General features: G+C 43.8%; 1 protein-coding gene across 2 annotated transcripts in view; it reads left to right on the top strand.

Moving 5' to 3' along the window:
- The first annotated feature begins 495 nt into the window (after positions 1-495).
- Positions 496-15,168, top strand: part of ADORA2A (adenosine A2a receptor) — a 28,108-nt gene continuing 13,435 nt past the window's right edge. Inside the window, exons 1-2 of one of the 2 annotated variants that reach the window (XM_040416420.1) lie at positions 496-641; positions 2,266-2,817. In XM_040416420.1, coding sequence (XP_040272354.1) covers positions 2,474-2,817 — 344 coding nt within the window. In that variant the 5' untranslated portion in view covers positions 496-641; positions 2,266-2,473. Of the gene's footprint in view, positions 642-2,262; positions 2,818-15,168 lie in introns of both variants that reach the window. The other variant, XM_040416419.1, reaches the window with a different exon arrangement.

Below are 15,168 nucleotides of genomic sequence, written 5' to 3'. Positions count from 1 at the left end.
GCAATTATCCATATCTTTGCTACTACAGTTTTAGTTATAAGGATTATTGAATTTGTGAAATTTAGGGGTGACCGGGTTGGGAAAATCGAGTGCTTAACATCATCAATATTTCCCAACATTACCCATGTACGGCCAGCTTTACAAAGCACATGTAGGAGGAAAACATTTGCTGGCGTGTCCCAGGAAATAAAAGATGGACTGATAAAATAGCAAAAGTGGCTGCAAACAGATGCATACGCAAGAGTAAATGCAAAAATAATGAACCATGCATGATCAATGTAGGAGACAGAAGAATGCGGAGTATCTGTCAAGCCAATAAAAAAAAGTGCATACATTTCTTTTGAGAAAAGTCTAAGCTGGAAATACACACACTAACATAGGAAATAGAATTTGCATATGTGTGAGAGAGAAGAGGTGTGTGTGAGAATGACTGGCAGGAGAGACAATGTGACAGGGGCGGGAGGCAGCCAGCAGGAGGGTGGAGGGAGTCAGAGCAGCGGAGGTGGAGAGACACACAGCACTTTGGGGAAAGCCAGCAGTGGAGAGAGCAAAGAAGATGATGAGTTCATGGGACTGAGCACTAATAGAGATATCCTGTAACTTCATACTGTGCAGAGTAAAATCAAGATTTTCCCAGCAAGGTAAGAAACTGCTTGTTACTTTCATAGAGTAGACATAGACAGGGTAGATATGGTCTGAGTTGACATGGACAGAGGTGTGGATGACTACAGGATCATTTGTAGTGATGATTATGGCTTCTGACGCTGGATCATCTCCATTCTAATAACTTTCCATTCTAATGGCTTTAATAAAACAGAATTGTGGTCAAGCAGATTGCAATTATACTTCAGTGTTGGTCAAAACAGGAATCAGAAGTTTGATGAACATGGAAACACCATAGTGGTTTGGGTTAGTTGATGGAATAGTTGAATGTTCTCGGTTTTGAGGGGCAAGAAACTTGTAGCGATTATTCAATTTTTGGAATGCTGCATTCACATTATGTTTTTACCATACGTTCATCATCTGTCCTGGAAAAATGAGTCCATATGGTTTTATTGGTCAAAGACCAAAAGAAGGACCGCTTGGCCTCCTTCTTGCTGTAAAGCATCAATATACCATGAAAACAAGAGAACGCAATAGTGTAGCAAACGACACTATTCCACACAATGATATCCAGCATGCTTTGGGTGAGGGATCCCAATGTTTAGCATGTATGTCCAAGTGCAAATGTTAAGAGAGGCCATAAATTATATTTCATTGACTTCTTGCAAAGTGAACTTATCACCAAAAGTGTTATAAATCCAGCGTGTGTCGCAGTATACAATGTAGCATAATAAATACAAGTGCACTCTAGACTATTATTTTGCAGAATGAGTTCTGCCTATATCAACCTATAATCCATGTAGGATCCTTTATGTGTGACAGATATAGTTAGGCAACCTTGACAATCCAAGAGGTTATCTTGGGTTTTAGTTGTTAGCAATAAATTATGCTGTTAAAGTGGGTGAGGCTAATGTTGCTTAGGCGCTCCTGTCTTCGAGGCATCTGTATGCAAAGGCCCATTCTACCTAATTATTACACTCAGCTACTGGATGTATAGGAGAAGATGGATGACCTGTCTAGAAAGGAATACATTTCATTTTGTAGAAGAAAAAAAAGGACAGAGTAGGAAAAACTAATCTCCAACCGGCTCTATTGTTTTTGGTCTGATTCTTCACCAGATACATTGATGTAGGTTGTTTATGAAGTTGTGTAGATTACACAAGTAAATTGAGGCTTGGGTGTGTCACTGTGGATTACACTGGGTTCTGGGTGAAGTGATATATTTTTTGACCCGTCGTGGGCCTTTGCTTACTCATAGTGTATCTATGTTGTGCACTTGTTACAAAGCTGGGGGCGTACGAGTGGTTTTTACTGATAATGGATGCGCACAGCTAGAGGGAGCGTGAACATGAAAATACAAGCCTATAGCACTTCTACGGTTCAGGAGCTAATCTACTGCTGCTTTTCAGACCTATTACAAATGACCAGATCTGGCAGCTGCAGCTTTGATAGCATTGTGTCAGTAAATCAATAATACATTTATTTCCTGTTTGCATTGCTGTGTGTGATGCATTTATATACTCAATATTATATTACGTTGCCAAATGCTCTTTGAGTAGTTAATATAGTTAAAGATAATGTCGCTGTGTTTATCCACTGCATGTCGTACCGTAAAATACTGCTGGAGTACTTTTAGTACTAACTTAATCCTTTCTCCAGCAGGAATTTGGCTCTGCTGCATTGTACTTACTTAACCAGTATGGACTGCCTGTGGATTTTGATCAGTAATGGGTCTAGAGGCTCTGGCTGCTGAAACAATGTACCAGCTGACCAATGCCTGGAGTACCACCGCTATACTACCAAGAAAGTGAGCGACTGCAGAAATGACTGATGAGGCACCAGCCCTTCTTTACTCCATGCCAACATCACCATGTTAAAAAAGGGGTTCGAAACAGAGGACCTAATTTACATAGTCCTAGAGGTGGTCATTGCCGTTTTGGCCATCCTTGGCAACGTACTGGTGTGCTGGGCTGTGTGGATTAACAGCAACTTACAGAACGCAACAAACTATTTTGTGGTATCCCTGGCTGCGGCAGATATCGCTGTGGGGGTACTTGCTATTCCGTTTGCTGTTGCGATAAGCACTGGATTTTGTGCTACCTTCCATGCTTGTCTCTTTATTGCTTGCTTCGTTTTGGTGCTGACGCAGAGTTCCATCTTCAGTCTTCTGGCGATAGCTGCAGACCGCTACATTGCTATTCGCATCCCACTCAGGTAAGAAAGCTTTAGAAAATGTTTACATCCAGTTAAATGCATTAAAATACCCTCTATTCAAATGATATGCATGGCGTGCATCCATATGACAATGCTTCTATCTTAGATAACTTAAAATAAATGAAAAACTCAGGCTACTTTCACACTAGCGTTTTTTGCGGATCCGTCATAGATCTGCAAAAACGCTTCCGTTATAATAATACAACCGCATGCATCTGTCATGAATGGATCCAGTTGTATTATGTCTTCTATAGCCATGACGGATTCGTCATCAACACCCTTGAAAGTCAATGGGGGACGGATCCATTTTCTATTGAGCCAGATTGTGTCAGAGAAAACGGATCCGTCCCCATTGACTTACATTGTGTGCCAGGACGGATCTGTTTGGCTCTGCTTTGTCAGGGGGACAGCAAAACGCGGCAGGCAGCGTTTTGGTGTCCGCCTCCAACGCGGAATGGAGACGGAACGGAGGCAAACTGATGTATTCTGAGCGGATCCTTTTCCATTCACAATGCATTAGGGCCAAACTGATCCGTTTTGGACCGCTTGTGAGAACCCTGAACGGATCTCACAAACCGAAAGCCAAAACGCTAGTGTGAAAGTAGCCTGACTCGTATACTTAATGTAAATATGCTGCTAAGGGGTAACAAAATCGCTTTTTTATTTTTTACAAACAGCTTACAATGATCTAAAATAACAAAATCAGTAATTTCTAACCAATCCCCTGCTGCTTCTGCGCCGATGCCACCCCGATCCCCCGCTGGTCGCAGTTCAGCAGGCTCCAGCCATGACGTGTTGACACATGACTACTGGCTGTAGGTGATGTGTTGACATCAGTGAGGGAGTGATTGGCTGCAGCAGTCACATGTTTTGCTGCTAAAACATCACTGGAACTAGGTGAACAGAGACCGGTGGGGGGACAGGGAAATGTTGACATAGAAGCAGCAGGGGATTGATTAAGTAGTAATGTTTTTGTTATTTGACACCATTGTGAGCCGTTATTGTGGGGTTAGAAAACCTTCTTTAATTAAATCTCTTTGCGGATGGCAACCAGTACGGCCACTATGAAAGCTTCAACAGAGGATGTCACTCAGCTATACTAGCCTTCTGAACATAAGTCTGCCTAGTAGTTCCAGAAAAATTGAAAGACAAGGCACTCCCCATTTAGTTAGAATCCTTTTATTGTGATCGCAGATACATAGGAGGTAAAAATTTAGGTGACGCCCATTTCGTGCACTCCTGCACTTCATCTGGCCTTCGTAGGCCAGACGAAAAGTGCGTGAGTGCACAAAATGGCCGTCACATTACTTTCCACCACCTATTTACCTGCAATCACAATACAAAGATTTTAACTATATGGGGAGTGCCTTGTCTTTCAATTTTTCTGGGACTGCAAGTTACATTTCTTATGACGTAGAGCATCACCTATGATCGGTTTTATTGATTCCTAATCAGCGTCTGCAATAGTTACTATATAAGGTCTTAGTCCTCATTCACACGACCGTATGAATGGGATGTATCCGATCTGATATTTTGCTGAACGGATGCGGACCCTTTCATTTTAATGGGGCCACAAATGATGCTCCATTCCGTGGCCTTTTAAAAAAAGATAGAACATGTCCTATTCTTGTCCGTTTTGCAGACAAGAATAGGCATTTCTATAATGGACTGTCTGTTCCGTTCTGTAAATTGCAGAAGGCACAAGAGCGGCATCTGTGTTTTGCAGATCCACAATTTGTGGCCCGCAAAACACAGAGCGGTTGTCTGAATTGGCCCTTAGGCCTCTTTCACACGGGCGTTGCGGGAAAAGGTGCGGGTACGTTGTGGGTACATGCGCGATTTTTCCGCGCGAGTACAAAACATTGTAATGCGTTTTGCACACGCGTGAGAAAAATCGGCATGTTTGGTACCCAAACCCGAACTTCTTCACAGAAGTTCGTGCTTGGGATTGGTGCTTTGTAGATTGTATTATTTTCCCTTATAACATGGTTATAAGGGCAAATAATAGCATTCTGAATACAGAATGCATAGTACAATAGCGCTGGAGGGGTTAAAAAAAGAAATAAAAATTATTTAACTCACCTTAATCCACTTGATCGCACAGCCCGGCTTCTCTTCTGTCTTCTTCGTTGCTGTGTGCAGGAAAAGGACCTTTGGTGACGTCACTCCGGTCATCACATGGTCCGTCACATGATCTTTTACCATGGTGATGGATCATGTGATGACCGGAGTGACGTCAGCACAGGTCCTTTTCCTGCACACAGCAAAGAAGAAGACAGAAGAGAAGCCGGGCTGCGGGATCAAGTGGATTAAGGTGAGTTAAATTATTTTAATTTTTTTTTTAACCCCTCCAGCGCTATTGTGCTATGCATTCTGTATTCAGAATGCTATTATTTTCCCTTATAACCATGTTATAAGGGAAAATAATAATGATCGGGTCTCCATCCCGATCATCTCCTAGCAACCGTGCGTGAAAATCGCACCGCATCCGCACTTGCTTGCGGATGCTTGCGATTTTCACGCAGCCTCATTCACTTCTATGGGGCCTGCGTTGCGTGGAAAACACACAATATAGAGCATGCTGCGATTTTCACGCAACGCACAAGTGATGCGTGAAAATCACCGCTCATGTGAACAGCCTCATAGAAATGAATGGGTCAGGATTCAGTGCGGGTGCAATGCGTTCACCTCCTGCATTGCACCCGCGCGGAATACTCGCCCGTGTGAAAGGGGCCTTATGCCTCTTTCACACGAGTGTGACGGATTAGGTCCGGATGCGTTCAGTCAAACTCGCACTATTTTGCAAGCAAGTTCAGTCAGTTTTGTCTGCGATTGCGTTCAGTTGTTCAGTTTTTTCGCGCGGGTGCAATGCGTTTTGATGCGTTTTTCACACGCGTGATAAAAAACTGAAGGTTTACAAACAACATCTCTTAGCAACCGTCAGTGAAAAACGCATTGCATCCGCACTTGCTTGCGGATGCAATGCGTTTTTCACTGGAGTCAATTCACTTCTATGGGGCCAGGGCTGCGTGAGAAATGCAGAATATAAAGCATGCTGCGTTTTTCACGCAACGCAGAACTGATGCGTGAAACAAAAAAAAATGCTCATGTACACAGACCCATTGAAATGAATGGGTCAGGATTCAGTGCGGGTGCTATAGCTCATGATAAGGAGCTATAATGATAACTAGTGATGTACGAACATCGGCCGCGACTGTTCGCAAACGCGCAAATGCGATCAAATGTTCGCGAACCGCAAGTTCGCGGTGGGCCCCATTCACTTTGATGGCAGGCGAACCTGAAAAACCTTCAGCTCATATTTGCAGCCAGAAAACACTTACTATAAGTACACAAATAGTCCCACAACATGGACAGTGACATACCAGAGGGGGATCATTGGCAAAAATTCCCACAAAAAATATGAGTTTTAATCAGGGGCCATTTTTATGCATCTTAAAGGGAAACTTTCAAAAATGTGCCCTGCTGGAGCCTAGAAATTTTTTATTTCCTATCGGTTTGATGTATACAAATGTGCAGCACTCCACGTTTTTGTATCCTGCAGAGTCCATTAAAAAAATGCATACATTAACGTAATTTTTTTTTCTACCGTGGAACTGTATGGTGAACGGACGCCACTGTACAGCATCAGTCTGAGGCATCTGTTAACGCATACATTTTTGGTATGCATTAAATGGATGGCAAAAATAAGATGTGAACCCAACCCTAGTGTCAGAAAGAGCACCAGTACACAGCGGAGCAGCGTGGCGGAGAGGGGAGTCCGCCATGTACTGACTGAGCGCTACCTGGTCCTGGTGGTCAGGGATGAGGACTGTGTTTCCCAAGGATGATTTTCTACTGGGAAATACAGGGCACAGTATAATACACTAGAATCTATATAATATAAAGATATTAGCCTTACCCCCGAATGATAATACAATTAGGTGATCATTTATTATATAGAAATACGTCTATGTTAGGCGTATTTCTGACACAGATTGTGGCGCAAAGGTCCTTAGCACCGCAATCTGCATATTTCTCCTGCTCATGCCAGGTTTAAAAAAGGTGGCGTGGGCAGGGAAAGGGATACAGTTATGGCCATCCAGATATTGGATCCCACCGCCATACATTGACCGGATAACACCTCTGTACAGTGACCGGATAACACTGCCATACCGTGACTGGATAAAAGAGTATAAGAGAGCACAGTACAGGGAATGACTAGGGGCACTGCACAGGGTGTGGTAAGAGGGCACAATACAGGGTATAAGGGGGCACAGTACGAGGTGAGGGGCACAGTACAGGGTGCGGGGCACAGTCACATGACCCTGTGACATTAGAAGGTCCTTATGGTGAATGCGGTTCATACGCCACCATAATAAGAGGCAGAGGAGTGAGACAAGGGTGTGATTATGTGGCTAGAGATTTAAAAATGTAACTGTCGGCCAGTACAGGCCTCAAAAATTAGGCAATAGGCATTCACCTGTCAGCACAGAACTTTGGATTCTGTGGCTGGAGGTACATTAGGCGGTCACAGGATAAATATGTAACTATCGGCCAGTACAGGCCCCAAAAATTAGGCATTCAACGGACATAAAAGGCCTTTTATGCCGCTGTATTTACCGGACAGGGACCATGATTTGTTCTGGGTGGTGGCGGATATTTGTCGGCTGTCATGAGGAAATTCAATCAAACGTGGTCGATTTGTCACATGTGTTGAATTCCTCCGAGATCCATGCCTCATTCATTTTTAGAAATGTGAGGTAGTCCACACTGTCGTTAGCTAGGCGAGTGTGCTTGTCGGTCACGATGCCCCTTGCTGCGCTGAACGTCCTTTTGGACAGGACACTGGACGAGGGGTAAGCCAACAGTTCCATGGCAAATTGTGCCAGCTCTGGCCACAGGTCAAGCCTGCACACCCAGTAGTCCAGGGGTTAATCGCTTCTCAGAGCGTCCACATCGGCCGTTAACCCGATGTAGTCGGACACCTGTCGGTCTAGGCGTTCACTGAGGCTGGATCCGGAGGACGGCTGTCGATGGGTTGGCTGCAAGAATGATCTCATATCCGAAGTCACCAACACATCTTCAAACCGCCCTCTTCTTCCATGCGCTGTTGGATTGGTACCCGCAACTGTTTCTCTGTCAGTGGAAATTTCTCTGGCGGTGCCCGCAAAAGCAGAATGCAGCATTTCTCGAAGCAAGGCCTGGAAGTGCTGCATTCTGGTAGCCCTCTGTGATGGTGGTATTATTTCCACCATTTTGTGTTTGTACCGGGGGTCTAAGTACGCTGCCACCCAGTACTGGTCCTTGCCCTTTATGCTTTTTATACAGGGGTCCCTCTTCAAACAGTGGAGCATTTGCACTAAACTAGAAGCGGTGGAGTGGCCTGGCTCCTGCTCATCATTCAATATAATGTCGTCCTCGTTCTCATCCCCTGAGCCACAGACAACACCAGGGATCCCAGAAAAGTTTAAAGCATGCTCTTATTGCTCCTCCTCCACCCCTGCACTATCCTCCTCTGACTCCTCTTGTGACTCTTCCCCCTGGGAATTCATCCAGCATTGTGACTTCCTCATCTTCCTGCTCCTGCTCCTCGATGGCTTGATAAATGATACGACTCCAGAAAGAAGGCGTATTGTACGATGTCACTGATGGCGCCTTGGCTGCGACTGACCAGTTTGGTGATCTCATAAAATGGCCACAGAAGTCTGCATGCGTCGCGCATGAGCAGCCACTGGCGCGGTAAAAAAAAAAACAAGCTCCCAGAACCTGTCCTGCCGCAGAGTTCGTACAGGTAGTCGTTAACTGCGCGTTTCTGCTGGAGTAGCCTATCAAGCATATACAAGGTGGAGTTCCATCGCATCGGGCCGTTACAAATCAGACGTCTGACGGGAAGGTGGTGTCGCCGCTGAATGTCAGCAAGGCGAGCCATGGCCATGTAAGATCTTCTAAAATGGCCAGAGATTTTCCTGGCCTCCCGCAAGACGTCCTGGACCCCGGGGTATTTGGCAACGAATCGCTGCACGACTAAGTTCAGGATGTGTGCCATGCACGGGACGTGTGTCATTTTGCCCTGTTTCAGCACGCTCAGCAGATTGGCACCGTTGTCGCACACCACTTTACCAACTGTCAAATGGAGCGGGGTTAGCCACTGATCGGCCTGTGACCGCAGAGCTGAAAGGAGTGCAGGACCGGTGTGACTCTTGGCTTCCAGGCACAACAGACGCAGAACAGCATGGCAACGTCTCACCTGGCACGTCGAATAGGTTCTGGGGAGCTTGGGGGGGTGTAGCAAAAGAGACGGTAGCAGCAGAAAAGGAGGAGTCAGCCGAGGAGGAGAGGGAGGATGGAGTAGGAGGAGGAGAAGAGGCAGGCCTGCATTCAATCCGTGGCGGTAACACCAAATCTACACGGGTGCCACGGGTTGCATGCTTGACGGCCGTCAGAAGGTTCACCCAGTGGGCAGTAAAAGTTATGTACCTTCCCTGCCCGTGTTTGCTAGACCACGTGTCTGTGGTCAGATGTATCTTGGCACCGACACTGTGTGCCAGACATACATTCACTTGCCGCTGAACGTGGCCATATAGCTCTGGGATGCCCTTGCAGGCACCTTCCATTGCGGTGTTTTAATGGCCACAAATTTTGTAAAGGCTTCCGAGTCCACCAGTTTATATGACAGTAGTTGGCGGGCTAGCAGTTCTGACAAGCCAGCGGTCAGCCGTTGGGCCAGAGGGTTATCCGGCGTCATCATCTTTTTTCGCTTGAACATTTGGGGCAAGGAAGCCTGCCTTTTGCCAGATAAACGCGACGACGTCGCGGTGGAAGGTGGAGTGGAGGACAACTGGGAGAAGAGAGGAGAAGAGGCAGGATGAGGAGCGCCGGGAGTGTGGCTTTGTGGGTTCTGAAGTTGTTGCTCCCACTTGGCTTGGTGATGGGAGGCCAGGTGCCTTCTTAAGGCAGTCGTCCCTAGGGAAGTGTTGGGCTTACCGCGACTTATGCGTTGACAGCACAGGCTGCAGATGGCAACACTATTGTCAGCAGCGGACAGGTTAAAAAAAGCCCACACTGCGGAGCCATGTGCCAGCGTCCTGGGAGCGCCAGATGTGACCGTGCATGGTGGATGGCTCTTTCCAGATACATTAGCAGTCTGCTTTTTGCCTCCTGTGCACTGTAAGTTCTGCCTGCTTCTCCTCCTTCTCCTCCCTATCTGCTGCTCCGGTTCTCCCTCTGAACTCCCCTTCTCTTCCTCTCTTGTGGGCACCCACGTGACGTCCATCGACACGTCATCATCGTCACCTTCACCACCACTGACATTAGAGATCTCAGAATAGGCAGCAACAGCGGGGACCACCCTCCTTGGGCTGATCTGGGTACTGTCATCACTGGGGGGCGGCCGTTGCTACCTCCTCTTCCTGATCCGATGCCAAGAATGGCTGCGCATTGGTAAGGTTTGTAATTGATGGGAAAATAATTCCTCTGACTCAAGCGGAGGGGATATGGTGGTGGTGGTGGTGTCTTTGGGGGTGCACACAGCAGAGAGTGAAGAGGGTGCAGATAGAGAGGATGAGGAGGGTGCAGAAGCGGAAGGCTGAGTGAGCCACTCAACCAAGTCTGGTGCGTCCTTTGACGTAATCGCACGCACCTTCTGCAACTTCACACTTAGGCTCCGGCCTGGTGCACCTGCCGGACCCCTAACACCCCTGCGGAATGGCCTGCCTCTTCCTCTGCCTGTTATTTTCAAAATGTCCCTGTGACAAAAGATCTATAGAAGAGCAGTATTTGTGGAAGAAGGTATATCACACCCCTGCTTCAATCAGTTTTTTTAGGGGGAAACTGGTAAATCACACCAGTAGAAATTATTTCTTCAAAAAGCGTTTTTCACTCTGTGTAGATGCGGTAACGCAGCAAAACCGCAGACAAATGCTGCACTACCTAAATGCACTATATAGAAAGTATATTATTGGTATATAGCACCCCTGCCTCAATCAGTTTTTTTGGGGGGCAACTGGTAAATCACACCAGTAGAAATTATTTGTTCCAATAGCGTTTGGCACTCTGTGTGGCTGCAGTATCGCAGCAGAACTGCACACAATACAATTGCACTATAATATACTTTCTATGTTAGAAAGTATATTATAAGTATATTACACCCCTCAGTAAGACACACCTATCGATATCACACCTATATCATTCCTTAAAAGGACTTTTGTGGACCTATTAGCTAACATTTGGTGTCCCTAACAGTCTGTCCCTGCTCTACACAGCAACCTCTCCCTACACTGGCAAAAGACTGAATGTAAAATGGCGGCCAGATCGGGTTTATTTATAAGGTAGGGGGTATGTCCATGTGCTGAAACGTCTCAATTGGCTATCCTGTACCACCTGATGGATGTGTCATAGTGTAGTGTCCCACTAGGTAAATGTGGGCACTACACAAGGGTCAAGTGGGCCACGTTGTTCTCCACCTCCTGTGGAACATGATTATTGTATTTTATATGGCATTTTAATGTATATTGTCATGTTATCTATGTTAATCTCATGAGTACCAGGCCCATTAAGGGTGTAGTTCCTCCTCCTAGACAGTAGAGGGAGCTAGGGAACCCTTTATATAAATAGTTAGGCCCAGACAGGGAGGAGTCAGTCAGAGTTGTGTAGTCAGGAGCCAAGAGTGACTTCAGCCAGAGAGTAGCTGAGGAGCAGCTTCTGACATGCAGCTAGATAGCCCAGGCTTCTAGCTTGCCACCAGGAGAAGAGCCTGCCTCCTGAGAAACCCAGTCCCCACAAGAAGACAGAGCAGAGCTATTGTTCCAGCTAAACAGAGAGCTGAAGGGCAGAAGGATTTATTCAAAGCAAGGAGATATATACTTGAGGAAGTTTTCCCTAACCAAGGATAAAGCAAGCAATAGGGCATACGAGCCTTGGGATAAAGACAGACAGGATTCTGAGGAAAAGTGCAGCCTGATCTGTAAGTGTTTAACCCTCTGAGTATCTTGCAAGAACATTGTGCCTGCCATTGGATGTAAAGCCTGCCTGTTACCTTCTTGTACATGTGGAACTGAACAAAGAACTGTAAATAGTTAACTGTTTCAGTAAAAGGAAGTTTTGGTTCACTGCAACTTGTGTTCCTCCATTATTACTGCAACAAATCGGTGTGCCACCGTTACCGGCACTGGCGTCACGAACTTTAGGGATCTTGCCACAGGCACATTAAACCTACAACACCTAGGGCACCTCACCTACCATCTGGCCTGGTCCCTATATACAGAGAGTGCCCCAGAGGATCCAAGTGCCAGCCTCTCCATCACTGCTGTACGCCTGCCCATAAACTGTGAGTAACCAAGAGCAACCCTCGTTCTGCTTATTAACCGTAACCTCACATTCGCTCACCCTGCAGGGCTGCGTACTGCAATAGGTCAAAGTTCTTCACAATGTAAAAGAATATGGCGGGCACGTATATCCCCATATGTTCGCCTGTTCGCGAACAGCGAACGAGCAAAGTTCACAGTGAAACGACCGCCGGGCGAACTGCGAGGCCATCTCTAATGATAACCATATTGGTCGCCACCCGTAAATAAATGTTACTGAGTAAGAACTATATAGAGCTCTTAAATTGGTTTTCTGGTACTTTTTTTTTTTTAATCAGATAATTTTTTTATTATTAATAATTTTACTAAATACAAACAAAAACAAAAAATAAATACAAGAAAGGGATATCCATATACATACAAATCTGATATTTAGACAAGAAGCATTTCTTTAAACACATTTAAACACATTGCAATGTTACAATAGTGAATTCTTTACGAAGCAAAAATATACCCTTTCAAATGTATCTAAACATATAATGAACCCACCCAGCGATGAGATGAACACAGCACCTCTAACATAAATGCCCCTGGTCAGGGTGCAGAAGAACCAGAGCCCGGTTTTCTGGTACTTAGATGATGACGGGCTTATCATTGATGGTCATTAGTACTGGTTTAGTGGGGTCCAAAACCTAGCCACTGTGTAGTTTCTGACACCAGCATACTGCAGCCTAGCTCCCATTCACTTACATGAGTATTGATGAGCGGCAGGGGTCATTAGAATTTGCAATATTTCGCAAATATTTTGTAGAATATTCGTTGAATATTCACGAATTCGAATATTCATTAGGAGTAGTGTTGATTGCGAATTTTCGTAATGCGAATTTTTGCGATGAGAATCAATGAGATCGTGAAAACTCAGATCCGATGGTATATTCTAACCCCCAGGCGTTCCCATGGTGACGGGGACGCTTGTCGGGGAGGAGTATGCCAAAGTGGAACAACTGTACAGATTTTTTTTAAAAATGAATATTCTAAAAAACTAATATATTAGTTTTTTAGAATATTTGTAATATTCTAAAACAAGAATATATAGCAATATAGCGAATATTCGAAAAAAAAAAAAAACGAATGTAGAACAATTTAGCTAATATATAGTGCTATAATCGTTTTTTTAATAGTTGTCATTTTTTTACAATCTGAACTTCAGATGAGAAAAAAATTACAACTATTAGACAAAGAAGATTATAGCACTATATTAGCTAAATTGCTCTATATTCGTTTTTTTTTAAATATTCGCTATATTGCTATATATTCGTTTTTTAGAACATTCGTAACATTCTAAAATAAGAATATATAGCAAATCATAATATTACGAAAATTCTCATTATGAAAATTCGCATTGCGAAAATTCGCAATCAACGCTACTCCTAAAGTCAAAGATATTGCAGCCTTCTCATTGGCCCACAAGCTAGAAGCAGGGAGGGATCATGTGTACTGATTAAAAAAAATCTTGAATATTCGCTATATTGCTATATATTCTTGTTTTAGAATATTACGAATATTCCAAAAAACGAATATATAGAACTATATTGAATATATTTGTTTTTTAGAATATTTGTCTTTTTTTTCCATCTGAAGTCATGATTCCTCCCTGCTTAACTTAATTGTGAATTTTTCGGAATGCGAATTTTCGTAATATTATAATTTGCTATATATTCTTGTTTTAGAATATTACGAATATTCAAAAAAATGAATATATAGCAATATAGCGAATATTCGAAAAAGACAAATATAGAGCAATTTAGCTAATATAGTGCTATAATCTTCTTTGTCTAATAGTTGTAATTTTTTTCTCATCTGAAAAACTATTAAAAAAAAGATTATAGCACTATATTAGCTAAATTGTTCTACATTTGTTTTTTTTTTGAATATTTGCTATATTGCTATATATCCTTGTTTTAGAATATTACGAATATTCTAAAAAAAGGAATATATAGCACTATATTGAATATATTAGTTTTTTATAATCTTTTTTTTTTTTTTAATCTGTACAGTTGTTCCACTTTGGCATACCCCTCCCCGACAAGCGTCCACGTCACCATGGGAACGCCTGGGGGTTAGAATATACCATCGGATCTGAGTTTTCACGATCTCTTTGATTCTCATTACAAAAATTTGCTTTACGAAAATTCGCAATCAACACTACTCCTAAAGTCTAAAATATTGCAGCCTTCTCATTGGCCCACAAGCTAGAAGCAGGGAGGGATCATGTGTACTGATTTAAAAAAAATCTTGAATATTCAAAATTACGAATATATATCACTATATTCTAAATATTCGCGAATTCTCGAAGTGCCGATATTCGCAATAAAAATTCGCAATTCGAATATTCGTGATCAACACTATACATGAGTGCTGAGCTGCAGTACCCCAGTGTGGCCACTACATAGTAGAGTAGAAGTTGTGCTTTTAGCTCTGTACACTGATTGGAGGGCTGCAGAGTGCCCCACCTCCACAATCTGATATTGATGATAGGCCATCAATATCTAAGTTCTGGAAAACACCTTTAAATACATGACAAGGTTTATACTTGATACAATATATCTTTTTATTATTTTGCATACTGAGATTTGACCCAGGAGATCTGGCAAGAAAACTGGGGTTATTACTTAAAGAGAACCTGCAACTATGAAATACAGTATAAAATGCATGCAGCTTGTTATAGAGCAGGAGGAGCTGAGCAGACTGATATATAGTTTTATGAGAAGAGATTCAGTAAGACTTGTAATATCTCTGGCTTTTCTCAAATTAAGACCACCCCTATGAACAGCTCTTGAGGGCCATCTTCTCAGTGACTGACGGTTATCTCTGTATGCACACTTAGGGCTCATGCACACAAATGTATTTATTTTGCGGTCCGCAAAACACAGATCCACAAAGAATATGGATGATGTCCGTGTGCATTCCGTATTTTGCGGAACGGAACAACTGGCCCCTAATAGAACAGTACTATCCTTGTCTATAATGCGGACAATACACCACGCAA

Source organism: Bufo bufo, chromosome 2 (genome assembly GCF_905171765.1).
Source record: "Bufo bufo chromosome 2, aBufBuf1.1, whole genome shotgun sequence".
Classification (NCBI taxonomy): domain Eukaryota; kingdom Metazoa; phylum Chordata; class Amphibia; order Anura; family Bufonidae; genus Bufo; species Bufo bufo.
Note: the sequence above shows the minus strand (reverse complement) of the source record. Positions and strands in the feature narration are given on the sequence as shown.